The sequence below is a fragment of the Trachymyrmex septentrionalis genome, unplaced genomic scaffold (genome assembly GCF_001594115.1).
Source record: "Trachymyrmex septentrionalis isolate Tsep2-gDNA-1 unplaced genomic scaffold, Tsep1.0 scaffold318, whole genome shotgun sequence".
Lineage (NCBI taxonomy): Eukaryota > Metazoa > Arthropoda > Insecta > Hymenoptera > Formicidae > Trachymyrmex > Trachymyrmex septentrionalis.
In genome coordinates, this window is record NW_017305483.1 from 2,005 (window position 1) to 24,804 (window position 22,800).

The 22,800-nt window shown below is 30.8% G+C and overlaps 4 protein-coding genes across 6 annotated transcripts in view; 2 read left to right on the plus strand and 2 right to left on the minus strand.

Moving 5' to 3' along the window:
* Positions 1 to 1,935: 1,935 nt before the first annotated feature.
* Positions 1,936 to 2,290, minus strand: LOC108749805 (probable cytochrome P450 4ac1). The gene is made up of 2 exons (XM_018488779.1): positions 2,204 to 2,290; positions 1,936 to 2,124 (listed from the first exon to the last, which is right to left on the minus strand). Exons 1-2 carry the CDS (start codon positions 2,250 to 2,252, stop codon positions 1,955 to 1,957), a joined length of 219 nt encoding a protein of 72 aa, XP_018344281.1. The 5' UTR covers positions 2,253 to 2,290; the 3' UTR covers positions 1,936 to 1,954.
* A 3,215-nt stretch (positions 2,291 to 5,505) lies between these two features.
* On the plus strand, positions 5,506 to 10,434 carry LOC108749804 (integrator complex subunit 9). Its single transcript, XM_018488778.1, has 11 exons — positions 5,506 to 5,758; positions 6,170 to 6,367; positions 6,475 to 6,637; positions 7,178 to 7,419; positions 7,696 to 7,942; positions 8,208 to 8,388; positions 8,478 to 8,713; positions 9,271 to 9,482; positions 9,648 to 9,833; positions 9,999 to 10,193; positions 10,315 to 10,434. Exons 1-11 carry the CDS (start codon positions 5,750 to 5,752, stop codon positions 10,432 to 10,434), a joined length of 1,989 nt encoding a protein of 662 aa, XP_018344280.1. The 5' UTR covers positions 5,506 to 5,749.
* A 949-nt stretch (positions 10,435 to 11,383) lies between these two features.
* Positions 11,384 to 15,856, minus strand: LOC108749810. The gene is given in 7 exon segments (XM_018488788.1): positions 11,384 to 11,902; positions 12,560 to 12,755; positions 12,853 to 13,014; positions 14,427 to 14,499; positions 14,502 to 14,555; positions 14,558 to 14,631; positions 15,497 to 15,856. Coding segments are annotated over 7 exon segments (990 nt in total). The 5' UTR covers positions 15,742 to 15,856; the 3' UTR covers positions 11,384 to 11,716.
* Positions 15,857 to 15,907: 51 nt separating this feature from the next.
* LOC108749806 (histone demethylase UTY) overlaps positions 15,908 to 22,800 on the plus strand; it is a 110,332-nt gene continuing 103,439 nt past the window's right edge. For 2 of the 3 annotated variants that reach the window (XR_001939395.1, XM_018488780.1), the window contains exons 1-3: positions 15,908 to 15,995; positions 16,419 to 16,675; positions 17,337 to 17,445. Coding sequence is in view for 2 of the 3 variants with exons in the window: in XM_018488780.1 (XP_018344282.1) it covers positions 15,928 to 15,995; positions 16,419 to 16,675; positions 17,337 to 17,445 (434 nt within the window). In the remaining variant the exon portion in view is untranslated. Of the gene's footprint in view, positions 15,996 to 16,418; positions 16,676 to 17,336; positions 17,446 to 21,690; positions 21,762 to 22,800 lie in introns of those variants that run through there. The other variant, XM_018488781.1, reaches the window with a different exon arrangement.

A 22,800-nucleotide genomic window follows, 5' to 3' on the forward strand; every position in this document is an offset into this window, starting at 1 on the left:
AGACATAAATCATAAGATAGTACTTGTGCGTTATTAAAGACATAATGCTAATGTACTTGTCGCTGGTATATTCTGTGTTCAAAGCTGGAAAAAATTAAAAAGTACAGATATCTTTATCCATTTTATCTTCAGCGTTGGTCGCCATACTGAGATAAGAATGGATAAAGAAATCTATAATTTTTTATTTTTTTCTACTTTGGTTGGATATGAAATATACAGTGACGAGTACATTAGCATGTACATTTTAATCATGGAAAAGGAATTTTTAATCTGTGAAATCACTACGAAGAAATTCGAGAGGGACAAAAAACACTAGTTTTATCGATAATACAGACAGTTCCAGCATTCGCTTAAACCACTTTGATTGTTTGAGTGAAATAGTCCACTTATTACGTAAGAGTAGACAGATTAACTTCAAAGCAGAAAATCCATATACTTATTACTTATAAAGTAATGATTTTGCTATGACTGCACTTTTGTTGGCAGACAAATTTTCATTGTTACAGATTTAGAGTGATACTCTATTAATTAATGTAAAATTCATTATACTAATAACAAGAGATTCAAAATAGATAAGGTTCTTTAAACTGTATTATATATAATATTATTGAGTTATTCTTCTTCCTTATAATAAAATATCAAATAGGAGTAATAAACAATCTTATACATATTAGAATTAATTATGTAATTAATTATACAAGTGAAAAAATATCTGGGTTAGATTAATTATATTACTTTATTTGGAAGACATCGACGAGATACTATTATAAAGACCGACAGTTTTGGGTATCGATTATGTAACTTTTGCTTTAGAGCGGAAATTTGAAAAGTGAAATTTTGATGTATATATGTATGTATGTACATATACAATTATATACACATCATACAAAAAATTTCCACTTTTCACATTTCCGTCCTAGAGAAGAAGTTATATGATTAATACTCCGGGCATTTTCGTGACATATCAATGGGGCTCCGAGAGCCCGGAGATAATTGAGGAACGATGACATTACCAATAACTAATAAAAATTTACGATTATTAACGTAAATATTTCGAGGATTTATTATTAAATCCGTGATTTTTTATTATGTAAATATATATTGTATAATAAATATATATTGTATAAGTACACATACTTTTTATCTTGTATGTTGCCGAAAAATCACAATTTTTTTCTCTGCAGTTATCATCTCATTAATAATTTATAAACTCGGATGATAACATAAAATCATAAGTTTAATTAAAAATCAAGTATTAAGTTTTAAACATATATACATGTCTACAAAATTAATAAATCATGAAATTAGAGAGTTTCGTATTATCAATTTCTTACTCTTAATAACTTAAATTTTAACAGTCACGCGAATTTTTATAAGTGCTGACCGCGTCTTTAATAATATCTCGATGATATATAGATAAACTTATTACAGGCACCGAAACCGGGAAAGGAGAGTACAATAATAAACTTGAAAATGATTAGAAAATCTGAAATTAGAACCATAAATGAGAAACAATAATATAAGAAAATCTGTCTTATATTTATTTATTAACTATAATGACAAATAAAAATTAACATATGCAATATATTGATTTGTATCTATATTTTATTACATTAGTCTTAATGCATGAATTCTGTAATAATATTCTGTCTTTAATAATAAAGATAGAACATTGTTTAAGAATATATATGCACATAAATCAATATGTTGCATGTGTTATTTTTGTTTGCCATTAGTACTATGAAAACATTAATTAGTATTCGTTTATATATTATTTTGTATATATATATTTTGTAATTAATATATTTTGCTTTTAATGATAAAGACAGTATATTGCTATAGAATATATGTATATATTATAAAATACATATAAATGAATACCGATTAATGCTTCCATATACGTATATAGTATCATTGATTTATATTATTATAGTATTATTTATTTACGTATTATTTAGAGATTTCGTTTTGCAATTCTAATTTTTATAGGTTCAGCCATAGATAATACGATGTCCGAATTTAAGTTGATTTTGTCTATCTCAATACTTTGATTTAATTTAAATTCGAACGTTCTTATCAACGTTGCTAAAATAACTTTCATAGACATCATTGCGTATTTCAAACCTGCAAATTTGCCAATTATAAATATTTATCAATTGTAAATCAATTTTATCACGATAAATTATAATTTATTCATATTTACCCATGCAATTTCTTGGTCCATCACTAAAAGGCATGTAATAATATGGCATATAATTTGTTTTTTCTGGAAGAAATCTATCCGGGTTAAATATCATTTGATTTGGCCAATATTTTTCATTTCAATGCATTCGTATAACTACTATAAGAATATCTGCACCTTTTGGAAAAACAAGTTCTCTTGAAACATATTTTTTTATATAAATTTTTTAGTACATATAAACGTTAAGGCTCTTATTAATTCACCACAACTGTCTCATTGTGACATCGGAAGTGAAAAAATATACAATGAAAATTTGTACAAATTATGTTTGCATAAAAAACATTCTTTAATAAAATAGAAAAACAATTAATAAAGAAAATAGGACAATTAATAAGGAAAATAGAAATCAGCGCTGTAAGAGTTGCGCTTCTTCCTTTTAACATACTATAAATATTTAATTTTAAGGAATATTTAATGTTAAATTAAAATAACACGAACTTTCGACTACTTTTTAGTCTTTATTAATGCAAAAAACAAGTGATTGTTGTAACATGTAAATATTACATGTTGTAAGACCGATATAACATAATGTATAATGGCCGCCGAATAATAAATCAATCAATCAAATTCATGTCTAGTAGCAGAATTTTCTCTCTAACGTCTTATCGATGTCGTTAGTTAACAATATAGAAACAATCATTGATAAGATATTAGAGAATCCAGCTAAAGGATCTATTGATGTAGCGCAACCTGATGAATCAGCATAACCTTCAGCGCGTCAATCTTGGATTTAAGCGATTAATAAAAAGATTGTATATTAATTATTAATACTATTTTATCGGTGATAATATATATGTATGATAAATTTGATAAAAATTTCTATAAGATGGTGTCACAATCCATTTGACGTGACGCCCGAAAAGTTTCACTCTTTAAACATCTTCACGTCAAATTTCAGACAGAAATGATGTATCGTTTACATTCGGTAATTGTTTGAAGCACACAATTTAGCAGTTGTCACAAAAATGAAACAAAACGAATTCTGTGTAGTTCACACGAATTAGACTCAAATTTAGGAACTGGAAAAAATTGTACGGGGTTAAATCCAGAGAAGAAAATGAATGAGGAATCAATTCGAAGTCCAATTCGTGTAAATTGCACGGAAATCGTTTTTTTTTTTTCATTTTTGACAATTGTTAAATCGTTTGCTTGAAACGACTGCGAATGTGATACGTGTTACTTCTGGCCGAAATTTGGTCTGGTTAATAGAACTTTTTCAGTTATACACGTCACTAAATAGATTGTGATACTATTTCATAGAAATTTACTAAACTTTATCAAATAGTCCTCGTAATATAAAAATGTACATTTTCTGCAATATGTAGGGTGTTCCACAATTCGTGATCGAAATTTTAAAATATATTCCTGACTTAAAAGTAAGACAAAAATCCTAATATCAAAATATCAAGGCTGTGATAGTTTTTAAATTAATAGCAGTTAAAGTTATATAACTAATCATAGAGCTGATATTTCGCGCGCTCAGAGATGGTACATGAGAAAAAGTGTTGCAACTTTTCTATGACCGGCTGTACATCACACAAGCGGATGTTCGTACGCCTATGTAATATGTTCACCCTATATGAAATTGAAGTAATAACGTACGTATACACATACAATAAAATTGAAATATTTCACCAATCATGTTTAAATAGAAAATAATTACATATGCAACGCAACATATAATATAAAAATATTACAGGATATTAAAAATAATGAATATGTAAAACAAATTATTTTAAATATGTATAACAATTAATTTAAAAACTATTACAACAGCTTGAAATTTTAGTATTAGGATTTTTATTTTATTATTTTTATAAGCTAGGAATACGTAGTTATTAAAACTTTAATCACGAGTTGTAAGACACTCTGTATAATACAAATAAAGTTTGTATATTTGGCAAATTTAAATTGTTTTACTGTTTTATGTGATCAATAGATATTTTCTTAGTTATATACATTTCTCATTTATGTAATATTCAACTATAAATGTACAAATTTCTTTCTTTTTATTATATTAGATGATAGAGTGATAAGAAGCAACAACCTGTTGAAATGAGATTTGAATATTTAGGCCGGTATTCATAGTTCTTATATTCAAGATCGTCTTAAGTTCAGTCTTAAGATATTACGAATCAATCAGAGGGCCGCATTAGTGACATTACTTAAGACGGTCTTGAAATTAGAACCGAATATGAATACCGCTTTAGTTTGTATAGTTTTGATAGCGCTATTATTTTGTATTGTAAGAACAAACTCTAACCAGTTTGTAGGGCCGCGACCCGATTCACGTTCACAACGCTTAAAAATCATTTCATCCTTTGTCAAATGTTAAACGAAGACAAATGATGTTTATGAGTGTGTCAGCATGAATCGGACCACGGCCTAGGAGTATTATTTATATCGTATCAATCATATACGGGCATCTTTCGTGACAACGCTTGTAATATACAGATAGAAAAGAGAACAGACTAAATTGAAAATCTCAATTTGAGACAGCAGTGATGAGTTCGCAGTTGTCTTAACGATGAACGGTTTTTAATAGTATCGCCGATATTTTATAAATAAAATACAACTGAAAATTTGCATAAAGAAACATAACTTCGTAATTTGATAAGATATTATAAGAAAAATATTATACAAGACAAAATTCACTAAATTAACTTGTTTGAATTTTCAGTTTTGTTTATTAAAATTCAACAACTTTTATTTACGTATGTAGGAGATGCAAACTGCGATTTTAATGATATCATCCGAGTTTAATTATCAATAGAGATGATAATTGCAGAGGAAAAATTGTAATTTTTCGGCAATATATAAGATATTATATCACTAAAAGTATGCATATTTATTTGTACAGCATTTATAATAAAAAAATTACGAACTTAATAACCATCGAAATATTGATGTTAATATAATCATAAATTTTTGTTAATTATCTGTAATGTCATCGCTCTTCAATTATCCCCGGGTCCCATTGATAGTCACAAAAATGTTCTCAGAACCGAGGCTCTTTAATATATTATAGTATCTATATCGTCGTACTCGGAGATTTAGTATAAAGAGGAACCACATCTACTTTTGACGATACGATTTTATAGGTAGTGTCAGAAAATGTATGTAGTCACGTAGTTGCCAAACTGAAAATGGATGTACTGGCGGTAGTGTACATGCGATTTCGATGGTAACAGGAAAAAGGCCGATATGGCCTCTCTCAAGTTTCTCTCTGGCATAACTAAAGCATGTAGGGATGTAAGCAAGTACGAATAGGTAAGAATATCGTGATTCACATGATGTATTTTGTCTTAAATTAAATTCATTGAATTAGAAGAAGAAGGTTCGAGAAGAAGTTAAAGAAAGAAATCTATCAAAAATTCGAAAATTTACTTATGAGATTCGACCAGTTAAGTATACTTGATATCTAAATACCGGCTTTTTTGTTATGTGAAAGAAGTCGACTAAATACGGATATACTCTGATGTGAAACTTGTAAATAAAGGATTCAAGATGAGACTGGTAATTATAATTATTTTAATTAAAATTTCATTGTAGTTGACAGAGCTGCAATTGCTTTTTATTTATAATCTGTAAGTTTGTAAATATAACCTTAAACTGCGAAAGTTTTTTGGTAAGGAAAAATTAGAGGTTTATATTTGATATAAAGAAACTAGGATATTGTTAGAGGAATAATAATTATAAGCGGAAATTCATCATTATTAAATTGACGATCAGTATAATTTATGATACATTTTGGAATTGTTTCTATTATTTAACAAATAATCAATATTTAAAAGTTCTGTATTGTATATAAAATTAATCTATTAGCTTCATATTCCTAGTATAATGAAGAATTAGACAAAAATAACAATATCCAGTTCTTCAAATTGATACATTTTAAGAATTAATTGACAATTTGGTTTTTTTTAGTATTGTCTGTCCAGTGAACCAACAAAGCCATGCTTAGTTCTAACTTTCAAAGGAACCACGCTGATGTTGGATTGTGGTTTAAATATGCAATCCATTTTGCATTTTATGCCTTTGCCCATGGTACCTAGCAACAAGTTTAATTCCTTGCCAACGTGGCTACCGCGCAATGATAATCAACAAGATTGGCAAATTGAGGGAGTTAGTGAGATAGAATTTAATTATTTAATTCTTTTCAAGATATTAATTGTTAAATTATTTTAAACAGTAATTGGAAATAATTAATAATAAATTATTTTTATTTTTAGGAGTTGAAAGAATGTTGCGGTAGAGTCTTTGTAGATTCAGTTCCAGAGTTCACTCCTCCTTTGGAGAAAATAATTGATTTCTCGGAGATTGATGCCATTTTGATATCCAACTATACATGTATGCTCGCGTTGCCGTTCATAACGGAAGGCACAGGTTTCAAAGGTATAACAAGTGTATGTAAATTGATACACTTTGATAAAAGTTATATACAGATATGAGCAAAAGGGCTATTATCTTGAAAATGGTGATAGATGTGGCAAAATGTCACAGGATTATTTCAATTCCTCTTTACAAGAGTTATGAAAAAAAAAAAGTCTTGTGTGTGCATTGGAGCCGTATATATCACTGTTATTGAAGAAACTCTCAACATCTAAAAATCTGATTGTAATTTTTTTGGCAAAGAGTGTATATGTGTATGTATACAGGGTGTTTGACAACAAGTGGGAGAAAATTTAAAAAGTGATTCTCTCTAGATGATAAAATAAGTTAAAAATAAAAAGTAACGAAATTGCGAATTTGACTTCATTTTTTTATATACATATGTGAACGTTAAAACATTTATAATAAGAAGCGAAACTGAATTTGCAATTTCATTTTTGATTCTCCTCGTCTTATTTTTATTAACTAGAATTTTTTAATTTTCTTCCATCTGTTACCAGATACTCTGTGTATGTATTAATCTATAAACACAATGATTTGTAGGCATAATATATGCTACCGAACCGACGTTGCAAATCGGACGGTTTTTTATGGAGGAATTAGTAGAGTTCATCGAGCGGACTCCTAAAGCAACAATGGCCAAACATTGGAAGGATATGTTACATACGTTGCCATCCCCATTAGCTGAGGTTGTTAAACCAAAATCCTGGAAACATATTTATTCCATGTCAGCTGTGAATTCGGCGCTATCAAATATTCAAATGGTTGGATATGATCAAAAGCTGGTAAGTTTAAGACACGTGCAGATTAACATATTAGTTTTTATATGAAATGTTGAGTTCATAATAGTCAATTTTTAGGAAACTAATAAGCAATGATTTTTAGAAAATTTTTTCCTAGAGCAAACGAATGTAACTGGAAATATTGAATAATGTTTTAAATTCACAGTTACACATATTTAGAGACAAGTACTTTTTCTTTTTTATAAACTCAAAATTGCTTCACAATCAGTGATTTCGATAGATAACGACCCAATAATCACATTCGAATTATACTTGCAGGATATATACGGTGCTTTAATAGTGACACCAATCAGTTCGGGATTTTGTTTAGGTAGTAGTAATTGGTTGATCTCTAGCGACCATGAAAAAGTTGCTTTTGTCAGCGGTTCGTCTACACTGACTACTCATCCAAAGCCTATGGATCAAGTTACATTGAAGCACGCAAATCTGTTGATTTTGACGGGCTTAACACAAACGCCAACTGCTAATCCAGACACAATGCTTGGGGAATTGTGCATGACTGTTGGTAAGTATAATCTCAATATCTGATAAATTGCGATATACCCAGCAAAAAGATGATCTCTTGATATTTTGATTAAAATCATATTTCTTAGGAGAATTAACAAATGATAAAATTAATTTATGTTTTTCTGACAAAATTGTTTTCTTTATTAAGTGCATTATTATTCGGATTTTTTGTCGCTGGTTATTTTCTGAATATATAATGTATATTTTTGAACAAAAATATAATTTAAGTAATGATTTTATCTTACCTCGTAAAAATATTGCAGCTGTGACTCTTAGAGCTGGTGGATGCGTCTTGATACCTTGTTATCCCTCTGGCGTGGTGTATGATTTATTCGAGTGTCTGAGCACTCATCTGGATAAGTCAGGCTTCACGCAAGTGCCTCTATTCTTCATCTCGCCTGTGGCGGAGACATCCTTGGCTTATTCAAATATTCTTGCTGAATGGTAATCAATGAAGTGATTCTAAAATATTTCTGATGTATTGCATTCTATTATTTTTTATTTTTTATTTTACTATCATTTTTTACTTTTAGGCTGTCAACAAATAAACAAAACAAAGTTTATCTTCCAGAGGAACCGTTTCCACATGCTTTCCTTGTGAAGAATGCTCGATTGAAGCATTATACATCTACATACGCTGAAGGATTTAGCAGTGATTATCGACAGCCTTGTGTTGTCTTTTGCGGCCATCCCAGCCTTCGATTTGGCGATGCCGTGCACTTCGTGCAGTTATGGGGCGGCAATCCTTTGCATACCGTAATTTTTACCGGTAAGTCTACATAATTCTATTCAGAAAATAATGCAATAAGTTTGCGTTTGCAATTTTATGTTGGGTAAAAATCCTAGAAATAGGATAAATTATTCAATTAATATTGGCTCCATTACGGTGGTTGAGCCTTTTCTAAAAATTCACTCTTTACGAATATTTGCAAATAAGTATTTTATATAATGTGATTGTCACATATACATTTTTTGATAAAAGAACCAAGGAAATTTCTGTAAGGACCTCTTGCTCTTACTTCATGCACAAATTACGAATTTAAAAATCTATAGATATATATGTGGGATGTGGAATCTAGCGCTCGAAATTAGATAAATATTAAATATCAAACAAATATATGTAGGGCATAAAATATATAGATAACATTAAACATCTCTTCCTAATATTGCGATAGTTAATACAAGCTGCATTGTATTATTTTCTTAGTATTTTTATATCCATATATAGTATATATCCATATACGATTGCATATATTTATTTCCATTACGTTTTATTAATATTTTCTTTTGTAACACATTATTTGTATTTATATAATTTTCTTATAGAACCTGATTTTCCATATTTGGAAGCCCTCGCACCTTTTCAACCATTGTCAATGAAAGCAGTGCACTGTCCCATTGATACTTCTCTGAACTTTACTCAAGCTAATAAACTCATTCGAGACTTGAAGCCAGAGCACTTAGTAATTCCGGAGGTTTACACACAGCCTCCCGGAATGGCACCGCATAGAACGGATCTTGTCATCGAATCCATTGGGGTAGATATACGTTTTTTATTTTAGTAATGAAAAATTTCTCATTTTTACATAATTTATGTTTACAATTCTCTGTTTTGTATTCTTTCTTTACTATATTTATAAAATATGTATATGTATTTAAAAAAAATATCCTATAAAATAACTTGCATAATTACTTTGTTCAAGGAAAAACCCTTGATTACTTTTAAACGCGGAGAGGTGATAAAATTGCCATTAAAGCGGAAGAAGGGCCGCGTGTTTATTGAGCCGGAATTAGCTAGCAATATTGTACCGAGTGAAGTGCGGCCTGGCTTGAGTCTCGCATCTGTTACCGGCGAGCTTGATGTCAAGGACAATGTGTATACTATAAAAGTAATTACTAATATGTATAAAGATAAATATGAATTTCATGGTCAAGATAAATATTACGACATGCTCTTTTGTAGATATTTTCAATTAAAGAGATTTACTGGGAGAAAAAAAATGCAATATATTTGTTTATACATAATTTCGTTTCTAAATATATAACATTTATAGAATGTAGAGGATAAACTGACTGGAAAGAGGAAAATGTCATTGGGTTCGCCTGCGCCAATCATGGAGGAAGTACTGAAGGAGAGAAAACATGAGTACGGGAATCTGGATCCACAAGAATTGCTGCAAAAGCTTAATCAGGAAGGCTTTCATGGAGCCAAATTACAACATAGTCCCACCTCTACGAGTATTCATTTGGTATGATTTGATATCTCATGGACTTTTTCAATATAAATATAGAAAATAATCTTTTCTGATTATATAAAATGATTATATAAATATAATGAATATAATTAAGAGAATTAATGTCTACTTGCAGCAAGACGAGGACACTCTGATTCAAATCGGAGACAACTCTACGCACATTTTCTGCAACGGCGATCAAAAGATCCGTAAACGTCTAAGGAGTATAATAATGCAGTGTCTGAAAAGATTTTGAGGTACGATATACATTTATAGTATTCTAATATTCTGTGAGACAATGTTTTATACTGCTATATCGTATTGTATATACATTTATATATAATTTATTGTTTCAAAGCGTGTATATATTTATTTGTTTCATCATTCATTTTTATTCTATCTATGGCATTAACTTAGGAATTATTTCTAAATTGACTATACTAGAAAAGATTTTTATTATCTAATTATATTAAATAAGGGGCAGTTTAAATACTTTCAAACATAATACTTTTGACAAACTTAACATACATTTGGCAATAATATATCTAATAATGTTTTCCTACATATTTAATAACATAAGTCAAATTTCAGTTTCTATTATTGCTAATAAGTGATTGAAATTTGTTAAATTTGCATTTGAATATCATTAAATAATTTTTATTGTAGATAATACATATTAAGATCTGTATATATAAGTACAAACAATGCGATGTAAATATATGGCGATTGGCAAATCAAATGTAAATAATGAAAAAAAATTGGAATCCTAATCCTTTACAATAATAGTGTAATAAGTGTACAATATTATTTTAATGATTTACATTCTAGAATGACTAATCTCTTGCTGCATTCTGAACGAACAAGAAACCTCTATCATTTCATATGCATGTGTTATATATATTTTATATGTTCTATGCAAATGACAGCAAAATTATCAAGATTCTAAGATTCTTTTCGTATATTATATTCCATACTGTGCGCAAATTTACAGGATAGAATAAAAATAAATAATATACTGAAGTGATACATAAATTTCAATAAATCTCAATGCTATAAATAATTTTTTTTATTTTAGATGTCTAGAAAACATTAGGGACTTTCATTTGTTTGATGTATTAACTCTAAAGAGGATAACGATGAGTAAAGTTTATTCTACTCATTGATTTTAAAATATATTGGTCTTAAAATAGTTTATATAAACTATTTAATTGAAATTATTCCGTTATCTATTGTTATTTTAGGATCTCTAAAAGAAGGAAAAATATAAGCAATTCTACAATACAAGAATAAGTTTTACTCATCGCTAACAATAGTGACAGACTAAAAAATAAAGATATTTATCTAGGATTATTAAGCGTATTTCGCGCGACCCATTTCTTCAATACGTTGATCTTGTTTCTTACCTCGTCCATGATTGTATTGTTATACTCATCGACGACATTATCATGTGCGTCAATAGTAGTGGAGCAGCTGTCTTTTGACGCGACATGGATGTCGATCTTTCTCTTGGTTGTATTCAGAATGCAGCAACTTATTACCTAGTTAGCTGTGGCGATACCGATGGCGACTCCCGCCACATACGAAACTAGAAAGAAATGGAATTCCGTTGGCTGGAAGCTATCGTCGCCGCCGGTCAACATATGGTACCAGCGCCGCGTATAGGTCTTCCCTTGTTTCAGCAATCGCTCGGCTTTATCCAGCTTTTTATCGACGAATCTCTCGGCCTAGAATGCAATAATGTTCATCAGTGACTCGGCGTTACATCGAAGCGGAGTTGGTAAAATCTGCACACCATAATTAATTTTATTAAATATTTTTATTGGGGACTATACAAAAATTATAATGATATTGATATATAAGTTTCATTTGACATTAAAATTAATATTGATATTAATTGCCGTATTAAATTTTAATATTGAATTAATATCATTCAAATATGAATTCTGTAAACGCAACAGTAATATGTATGATGACAACATACTAAACGTTCGTTCATATTTTCGCATAAAACTTCAAAGTTATTGTTCTTTACTTCACCAAGACAGACCGATAATGAAACCGCCAAGAAAACTCGTGGCAATGTATGAGTTCTTCCTCCATAGTATCCCTACCTGCAAACAACAGTAGGAACATTATATTTAAAAAATTGTAAACTAAAAAATTATAAACAAGCAAAAATATTTCCTATAATTAGGAATGATTAAACGCAAGCAATTTGTTAAGTTACAGAGTTCGAAATGATCTCGGTTTAAAAATAATCATATTTTAAAAAATATGTATTGTTTCTAGGAAGAAGTTAAAAAAGTATAGAAAACTTTCAATCTTTAACTCAGTTTAGAGAAACTACAAAATCTTATGCAGCAACCTAACATTTGTCTCACCTTATCCATGAAATTTGGCCCTTCGCCGGTAATTTTTTCTTCCACCTTATCTGTTATTTTTTCAGCTTTACTCATAATCTTTTCCCAATTAATTTTTATGTAACCCTGATGTGCAGCTATTTGCAGCATGATGATTCCACCACCGACTGCACAGGCTGCCACCTTCCCAATCTTCATGGTGACGAATCCAGTTACCCTAAGTTACAAGGCAGTTAGTATGGAAGATGTGTCTAATAAGTGTTAAACGTTTAGATACTTGAGAAATAAACAATTATGACACAATTAAGGCGTACCATCCTGATGTGGTACCAATGATTATCTGTTTGGTCGCCGAAGATTTGCTCACATCACCCATGATTTTCTCTAAAAAAGATTTGGCTTCCTGTGAGGCATCTATACTATAGGCTTCCTTGTTGGCGTCTTCTTTACTCTTTTTGAGTATTGGCATCTTGATCCTGAAAAAAAAGAAGTATGTAAAAATACAACAAAGAATTTATATCTTTAAAAGATTCGATAATTCATGTAACATTGCTCAGTGATCTTATAAGGTTAGTATAGCTTTAAAAAAACTCCTATTACATAAATTTTATGATTAAAAAGTCGTACATGTGAGTGAAAGAAGTATCAATGTAGAAAGTTTTATATACTTAACTGAGATACGAAAAGATGTTTCAACTATCAACTCTATTTTTAAATTTGGAGTAAAATCAAATAAAAAATAAATTCCTGATTATTCCTAATAACAGTTATTCCATTAACCTTTAAGTGAGTAAGTGAAGTAGCCACAGTACTCCTCAGGTATAGTTTTTTTTTAATCTTATTCTGGAAAAAGAAAACAAAGTATTTCCCAGAAGTCTTAAAGTTTATTATTCTTACATTCATCTATCTCATAAGATATGAAATCTAATTTACAATGTGCTCTTTGCTTCTCGTTTTTTCCATATTTTAATCTTGCCTTCTTGCCTCTTATCCTGTTTCTTTGTTTTCTGTCACTTGAGATAAAAGTTGCTGAACTTTAGAAACGACAAGAAATATACAGTAAATCATTACATTCTTGTTTGTGACGTTAAACAAGGATAAAATGATTCACTTTGTTCTCGCTAGAAAATATCTATGATTGTCGATAAAATGATTGATAAGAAGGAAAAAGATAAGATAAAAAGCATGAAATGGAAAGCAAAGAATACATTATAGATTAGACTTAACTAATGTAAATTTAACCATAATATAATATACTAGTAAAAAGTATAACTGTAGAATTACAATTTTTTGGAGATGTTCCTACTCGTTACATATCTTTTCTCTAAATTTATTGGAGTGAAATCTTGTTTTGAGCTAAGCCAGTCTTGGAAAAACAGACTCAATTTTCAATCTTTAAAAGTGAGATTTTCACTCTGAAGGTTTTAAAGAGTCTTCGGTTTTAGAGTCTGGTTTTAGAGAGATCTACTTAAAGGTTAACAACTATTCAGTAATCATAGTAACAAAAGGATCACATGAGAAAACAGACGTTGGAAGTCGAAGTTATTCTCATTCTCATTTGTGACGCAATAAAGTAAATGAAAACATAATTATATCGATGACGATGTTTCGGAAAGAAGTCACAGTGACAGAAAGGGAGAAGGAAAAAGAAATGTCGCGGAATATCAAGGAATCCCTGTGAAATCCCAATTGGCTGTAACATTCAACGAATTTTCCGGGGAAAAATTAAACGATAAAGGGCTCTATCGTTTGAAGTTTCCTTATTCTCGAGCGGAAGACACTTCTATTCGGCATGAGTATCGAGCGTGTTTTTAGGTGTATGACGAGTCGTCTCGCGGGTGGAAACGTTTTGCTTAGATCTACACAACATTTCGATAAAGAAATTTACCTATTCGACAATAAATTTTCGCAGACGATGACGGATGCGACGACGTCAGTTGAGCGACTCGTCAGATCAAAATAAATTGACGTAAATACGGTACTATAATTTGGAGGGAGCCAGACGGCTCCCGAGAATCAGTTTGCTCGTTTTAGTTGCACCTTCTACACCTTGCTTGTCTCTGTTCCTCTTTCCTTTCATCTCTTGCTTCAACCTGAAACGTATTGTTTTTTTTTGTAATATTTATGTTTTTTAATATATAACATATTTAAATCTATTTCTATTTGATCTTTTTTACGTTTAAATTCGAATATTTAATTTAATCTTTATTTTTATTTACTTTAACTTAATTTATTAATTAAACTCCTAAAACTTTTCTTCTTAATATTTATATCTATTATAATTTAATTAAATACTAATATTATAGTATATTATCTATTTTTATATTTAGTCTTTTTATATTAATATCTGATATTTTGTTTCTTAGTCACTTTAAATATCAATTAAATTTATCACAATTTTTTTCTAAAATATCTATTTCTCGATATATGTAATATTCATCGTTAATTCTCGACAATCAAATGTCACTTTAAAAAAATAGTTAACATTGATCGAATACACCGACAAGACACTAAAGACTGATATCCTTACGGAAGTTCGCGTCCTTGTGAATATTGAAGTAATTAAGAGTTAAAAACTGATAATATTGTATTAATTTTATGATTTATTAGTTTAGTAGACGTATTTATACATTTAGAACTCGATCTTTCTTTAAAATTATGATTTCAATGCTATTGTCAAAATTTGATTATCAACAGAGATGATAACTGCAGAGAAAAAAATTGTAATTTTTCTGCAATGTATAGAATATTATAGCTTTACAAGTATACATATTTATATATGGAACATTTATGTAATAAAAAAATCATGAATTTAATAATGTATGAGCCAAATAATTATGTTAATAATAGCAAATTTATATCATTTATATCATTTTACACCGCCGAAAATTTGCCTAGGGTTGACGGTCTTTAATAGTATCTCGTCGGTGTCGAATAACGAATTAATTTTCTCGTAACTTATCGCATTCAAATCTACCGCGCTCGAAACTTAGAAATGGCTGATTTGATTCGGCCACGCTCGGCGTCGTTCGGCCGCGCTCGGCATTCGTCGGCGTTCGTGAGCCGGTCGACCGGCGCGACTCGCGTCTTGCTTCATGCCGCTCGTACGTGATCGCGTGCAGTTCGTATCGTTGCCGTTGTCGCTGCTGTCGCTTTTGCGCCGCCGTCGCCGTCGTCGCCGCTGCTGCCGCCACCACTATCATCTCGCTGATAAACTCTTCGCGATGCGGTGACGGCGCCGTGGGATTGACTCGCGTATAATCGCGCGCGCGCGCGCGACTTCCTCGTCGTAGGTTTCGGAGTCGTCGTCGTGCGTGCGTGATATCCGTCTCGCGCGTGTCGCGGATGTCTTAACGCGCGTGTCTTAACCGCGACAGAGCGTGTGTAAGATGGCACAGGACACCGACGACATCAACCTCACGCCGCAGGAATTGCAGACGCTGTCGGAACTGGATAGGTAATTAACTCCACCCGGTTCCACGTACACCTCTGCGGTGTTCCCGGTCCCCCGCGACCGGGATTAATATCGTTGTTTCCGTTCTATCCAGACGAGTATCACGACTATCACGTCACGAGTATATAACCTAAAAAAGCGCGTTTGACAGCGCGCTTGTGCGCAACCTACTGACACCGTTTTCGCGTTTCCGTCTGTACCACATTCCGTGGACTTGTCGCGAAATCTCGCCGCGATAACAATGCGCGCGCGGAGCCGAATGGCCGGCGTCTTGATTATTAAATCGCCGGCACGATCGCCGATAATAACGATCGACATAAACACATGCGTTCCGCACGAGTCTCTCGACCGGGCGGAATGCGCGCGTAAATGCGGTATAGTACATCGTGAAACTGAAGGCACTTTCTCTCTTGTGTGCATGCACAGCCGGCAGTTCGGTTTCCTCAAGCTCAACTCGCCCGAGCAGGCGAAGAGGAAGGCCCTGGTGGTGCGTGCCATCAAATATCTGGAGCGTATGCTGGTTCAGGCCCAGGCGGAGAAACAACGTAGGAAAGCTGATAGTACAAAAGCGTGCCCGGATGATTCCAAGGAGAATGAGGATGAAGATAAGGGAATAAGCATCGATCCTAAGACGTACTGCAAGCTGGGACACTTTCATCTACTTCTAGAAGATTATAGCAAAGGTATAACTTCCTTTTTACAGTATACCTTGTCATAAAACTGTCGGGAATGTTTCACATTTGTTTAAAATTTAGATTAATTTGTGAATCTTATTTAAATCAAATTCTATTTTATAATTGAAGATGTTTTGTCAAGCAAACAAAATTATCTTCTTTAATTCTTCTTGATTTAGAAAAAAATAAGTATTTGTTTTATAAATAAAGTGAGATATTAAGGAAGATTATAGCAAAAATGTAGCTTCCTTTCCGTATTATTTTTTTCTATAAAACAGTTGATGTTTTATGTCTGTTGAAAAAAAAATTTAGGCTAATTATATATTAGTTATTTAATTCAAATTCTATTTTACAATTGAAAATGTTCTTTCTAGCAAATAAGATTATCTTTTTTTTATTGTTTTTTATTCTAAATAAACACTTGTATGAATCAAATAATAAAGAATTTTACTGAGTAATTTTAAACGTGAGATATGTATATTATATCAATAGTTAGAGGAAACCTATCAAAACAAATGACAGGAGGGCTTCCTAGGGCTTCAAATTCCATTGATTTACTGTATATTTCCTCTCACTTTTAAACCTTATCTTGAGTAAAACAATTTTCGTTCTGTTTGTATTAACGAGCAAACCTGCTTTGATGACTATCCTCTTTTTTTTCTTGTTACAGCAATGTCGGCATATCAGAAATTCTGCTCTTTAAAAGGTGACTACTGGAAGGATGCTTCATTTCTGTATGGACTGGGTCTTGTTTACTTCCACTTCAATGCCTTCCAATGGTGAGTGTGAAATAATTTTCTTTTTTTAATATGCTTTTTTAATATTGCTCTGCAAAGGAACGATGAATTCTATTACAAAAGTCATGTAATTCGATGCGTGAGTGTATCTTGTGATCCTAATTTTATATTAGGTAATTAAGTAAGGTAAAATAAAATTAATTGTGAATTGATTAATTGAAATAAAGAGAGAGAGAGAGAGAGAGAGAGAGAGAAATTTAATGAATAATAAATTATAACAAATTTCAATAAATTAATATTTATAATTAATAAAAACTGATTCTATTAAACTGGCATCTATTCCATTAAATAAACTTGATATTTTTTAATTAAAATTTATTACAAGGATATTAAAGTTATTAAATTCCAAACCTGAAGCAGAATATTAATAAAATTGCAATAAAATATATAAAAATACAATCTCTTGGCTGTTTAGTCTTAAATTTTGCAAAAAAATGTTTTAAATTTCTTATTTTTTAATGTCTTTTAAATAGATTTATTGACGAAGAATTTATATTTTATATTTATTGGTTTTTGTATTAACATTGCTAAGATAAGTTGCAGGAGATTCTACGCTCTCATTTTATTTAAAATAGAAAGTGATAGCTAAAACGAACATCCATATGAGCTACGGGGGTGTAAAACGTTTGGTTTTACTTCTCGTGCGTAATTGTAAACGTAGAGTAAGGTCCCGTGGTTAAGTTAGTCGGCTAGCTCCTAGGCAAGCTACGTAAGGGCGAAGGGCCCAACCGACGGACGGCAAACATGGCCGACATAAAAAAATTCCGCAATCTCTTGCAAGAGTTGCTCGCCTTGAGAAGGGGGCGTCGGCCCTTGCACGACGTACACACACGCAGAGTTCATCGTTCCCGTGCAGCCTCTCTCTCCGTGCATCCTCTGTTTATTTTTTAATTTTGTATCGTACACGTGACACCATCACTCGCCGATAAACAGCAAGCTGCCCTTTCGGGCGCCGATAAGGTGTGGGTTCGAAGGTCGATAAAGTCGCAAGCATTTCGGTTCACTGATACCGGTTCTATCAAAGTTTTTAATCTCGGTTTAATTTACTCTTTCATCTTTTTTAAATTCTTAGAACTAGAAAAGATGAAGAGTTAGTTAAACCGAGATTAAAATTAAAACTGCATTAAAACTGCAAGTAAGAAAGAGGCATGAGAGAGTTTTACTTTATTTTGTTCTATAAAAAGTTTATTAACGTTAAATTCTTGACTAAGCAGAATCAACAAGTAGATTTCATACATATATATGTATAAAATAATATAAAAAGATCAATGTCTATAAGGACTTAACACTGGCTGTTTATGAGTTTCTTACTTTTATTATGTGAAAATGTAAATATATAAATATGGTAGAGAACGCCAATGACCGGTCAAAGTTTAAATCAGTTTAGATGTTTCGAATAATGCAATATATATTCTTTTTAAATCAATTTATCTCAGATATGACTACCTAGCAAACGAAAATGGATTGAAATGGATTGGAAATTTTCAATCCATCCGAATCCGTATTTTAAATCCATAAAAATGGATTGTATTTAATATAAAAAAATTTTTATACATGTAGAAGTTTTTTAAATAAATTAAAGTAGTAATTACATGAAGTTCTATAGTTATTATTTTAAAATTATAATACAAAAAATATACGCTAGCTGTATAATAAAGGAAGGAAACAGTATAAAATATACATAAAAGCGATTAATTTATTAATTACAAATAAGGAATTTATATATGTCACATTTAATATACATATTTACGTAGTTTTATGTTTTTTTTTTAATTATTAAATGAAGAATTATGATAGAATTTATGATATATTTTTACGGTACAACTATTTTTTCACTCAATTGAATTAAAACGAAAAACTTCTTATTTATAATTCTGAATAAAGTAGCATTCATGATGCATTTTTAAATGAAACAATGGATTTTCTACTCACAATTTTGAATTGAAAATATTTATGGTCCATTTTAAAAGAAAAATTGTTTTTTATTCAATTCGATTAAAAAAATTGCATTTCCTATTCAGAATTTTGAATTGAGCAGTATTCACGATGCACAGAAATGGATTATTTTTAGATTCAACTGGATTGAATTTTATTTCCTATTCAGAATTTTGAATTAAGCAGTACTCACGATGCACAAAATATTATAATATTATTTTTAGATTGAAAAACAGAAATATACTCCATGTCATTTATATAAATCTTGAATAAAAATGCATTCAAGATTGGAAAGGAAGAGACATTTGTTTTATGCAATTTTTATAAATGAATAAAACTGCATTCAGGAATGAAAAGGATTCATTTTGATATTCATGAATCCGTATTTCTGAAAATCTAAATCCATTTCAATCCATTTCAATTCACCCTCGTTTGCTGGAATGTGCCCCGAAACCTTTGAACTTTCAACACAATCAATCTGAAACGCTAATAATTATTTCTGCCTAAATTAAATTAGAAAAACTGTAAAGAATTTATATTGCGAAAAATATTATCTCAGCTATGATTCGAATTTGAGATCTTAATATAGGAATGTCCGAATGTTTCGAATGTTAATAAAGAATATATATACGTATTATATTCGAAACATCTAAGTTTTGACTATTCATTGGTATTTACTCTATACTATTTATAGAGTTATCACAGATCTAGAAAACCGGGAAAATCGAGAAAAGTCAGGAGAAAATGTAAAAAAGTTTGAAATTTTAAAATTTGCTTACAATTTCCTTAAACTGCTCTTATTCCAGATAATTGTCATAATTTTTTAATATTATATCTGACGTTTATAGTGAAATACATTTAAAACTTGCACACTTTAAACGATTTTAATAAAATAATTAAAATTATATTTTATTCAATATTTTTATTTGATCGCCCTTTTTCGTAACTGCATTCTTTTTTCCAATACTAACTTATTTTTTATTGGCTCGAATTTGCACCCAAAATTTTAGTATGCTGTTAAGCCTTTTTTAAATAATATTTTTAATAATATAGGCGAGATTTTTCCTACAATTCTTTAAATGTGTTAAAATTTACATATTTTACATTGGAAAGTTTTCCATTTTCATCTGGAAAACCTAGAAAAATCAGAGAAAAAATTTTTAAAATTTTTGTTCTGTGGCAACCTTTATCATGTATTTGTATACAAACATCGTACAGGTCGTTCTTAGTCTTAAAAATATAAATGTTTCGACCATAAGTTTAGGTCATTTTCGAATTATGCAAAATTATGCAAAGAACATTAATTACATCTTAAACATTAAACATCATCTCAAAAAAACTAAATTACAATTATAATATATGAAACTGAAATAATATTACATTTGATCTTATCTATACAACACATTATAATTGCAATTTACTTTTTTTAACATCTTCAACACCACATTTATGCGTGCGACAACAGTAATCTTTTTACGAAACATATATTATCCAATTTATAATTTTGCGACACATTTATGAGATGATTTTTAATGTTTAAGATGTAATTAACGTATACATACATTCTTTGTATCACCGATGAGATACTATTAAAGACTGTCAACCCTGGGCAAATTTTCAGCGGTATAAATTTGTTATTATTAACATAAATATTTGGTTCATACATTATTAATTTATGATTTTTTATTACATAAATGTTCTATAAATAAATATGTATATTTGTAAAGGTAGGAAGTGTACATACATCTCATAGCGTTTGCCGCGTTACTTACGGTCGGTAATTATTTCTTATGATAGTGTGACTGCGGTGTCGACCGACAGATGTCTCTCATGTCGCGCGAGCGACTCGGCGACGTGCCTACGTGCCGAACGGCGGTGCAGTCATGGCGGCGCCGCCGCCACTTGATTGGTGCAGGGTGTTGCGGGGTGCGGGTGCGGGTCGCGGAGGACGATAATAGGCCAAATATGCACGTCTCTCGTGGAACCGAAATAGAATTTCAGGAGCGCCGTATGCTCGTATATACGTAACTCCAGCCATAACGGCGGGGGCGGCAGCGAGACCGCTACGTGTAAACAAACTCCGGCGGCGAAATTCGCTTACGAATTCCGTCTGTCCGTCCAAACCTGCGATCTTATCGCGCATGAAATATCCGCGACTCGGAATTTGGAATCCGCGAGACTACATTATGGAAGCAGGGCATCCTCCCTCCCCACGTTCGATGCATGCATATTACATGATTGTTTATAATCGATGCCTCCCCCCCTCGGCGACTCGTCGGAGCAGATTTGACCGAAGGTAACTGAAACCGAAAATTCAAGACTCGACACGCTAAATTGGAGTAAATGAAAATGACGCAACAATGGTAAATCAAACTATTGTCATAAATATAATATAAATAGGAGAAAATATGAGAAAAATCTAACAAATTTTTTATCTTTGCACCGTGATTTAATTCTTTATTGCAGCATAACGTGTCTTTTGAATTTATTTGCTATACACTCGGAAAAGAAAAAAGCATATTTTATGCTGGTGACAACTATTTAGGTTTCATATGAGGAATTAATGGATATAAACATATATGGTTGAATAAACTAGCTTATAGTTAGTGCAATTAAAGCTGAATGATTACGAAAACTAAATGTAAAAACTATGTATTTGTCACCACTATGTCTTTTTTCTCTAAATTTATACTGATAATATCATATAAATAACTGTTTCAATAATTTATAATATAATTATCGTACATAATTAACGATTCATATCACATAGTATAATTTATGATATGAATTACCATTAATTATAATATGTACAATAATTATATTATACATATATCAAAAACTGCTTATAATATTTTAAAATTTACGTATCACATTTTTGTTTTTGACAAATTGTATTATATATAATTGTTATGAACATAAATAATATGTAAAAAATTATAATATCATGTAAAAATTCCCCTGCGATATTTTAATATTTATATACTACAGTATTTAACAAATTGTATATGTATAATTTGTTATAAATATAAGTGCTGTAAGTATGTAAATTCATAAAGTATCGTAGGGAATTTTTACTCCTTTTCGCGCTTTATTACGATTTTTTACATTTTATGATTACATTATACGAGATGTGGCTTGTTTTTTTCTATACAACGTTCGCGTTGTCCAATTGTTTTCCTCTCTTTTTTTTACTTGCCGCATTCCTCGCATTCCGCGAGAATAATAACGTGCGCGAATTTGTAAATTAGGTCGGCTTCTCTTAACTACACTTAATTGCCAACGTGCCAAAAATAGCCCGCGATTTATCCGGAAGATCGCGCGAGTATCGGACACCGTTCCGCATATATATATATATATATATATATATATATATATATATATATATATATATATATTCCACAC

What these genes read in the sequence shown, in the direction of transcription:
- LOC108749805 (XM_018488779.1), bottom strand. Translation starts at nt 2,252, where the DNA reads ATGCCATATTATTACATGCCTTTTAGTGATGGACCAAGAAATTGCATG. An exon ending in TGGACCAAGAAATTGCATGG is followed by an intron (nt 2,125 to 2,203) that starts GTAAATATGAAT and finishes GCAAATTTGCAG; the next exon opens with GTTTGAAATACGCAATGATG.
- LOC108749804 (XM_018488778.1), top strand. An exon ending in AAGATTGGCAAATTGAGGGA is followed by an intron (nt 6,368 to 6,474) that starts GTTAGTGAGATA and finishes TTTTATTTTTAG; the next exon opens with GAGTTGAAAGAATGTTGCGG. An exon ending in TTGTCATCGAATCCATTGGG is followed by an intron (nt 9,483 to 9,647) that starts GTAGATATACGT and finishes ACTTTGTTCAAG; the next exon opens with GAAAAACCCTTGATTACTTT.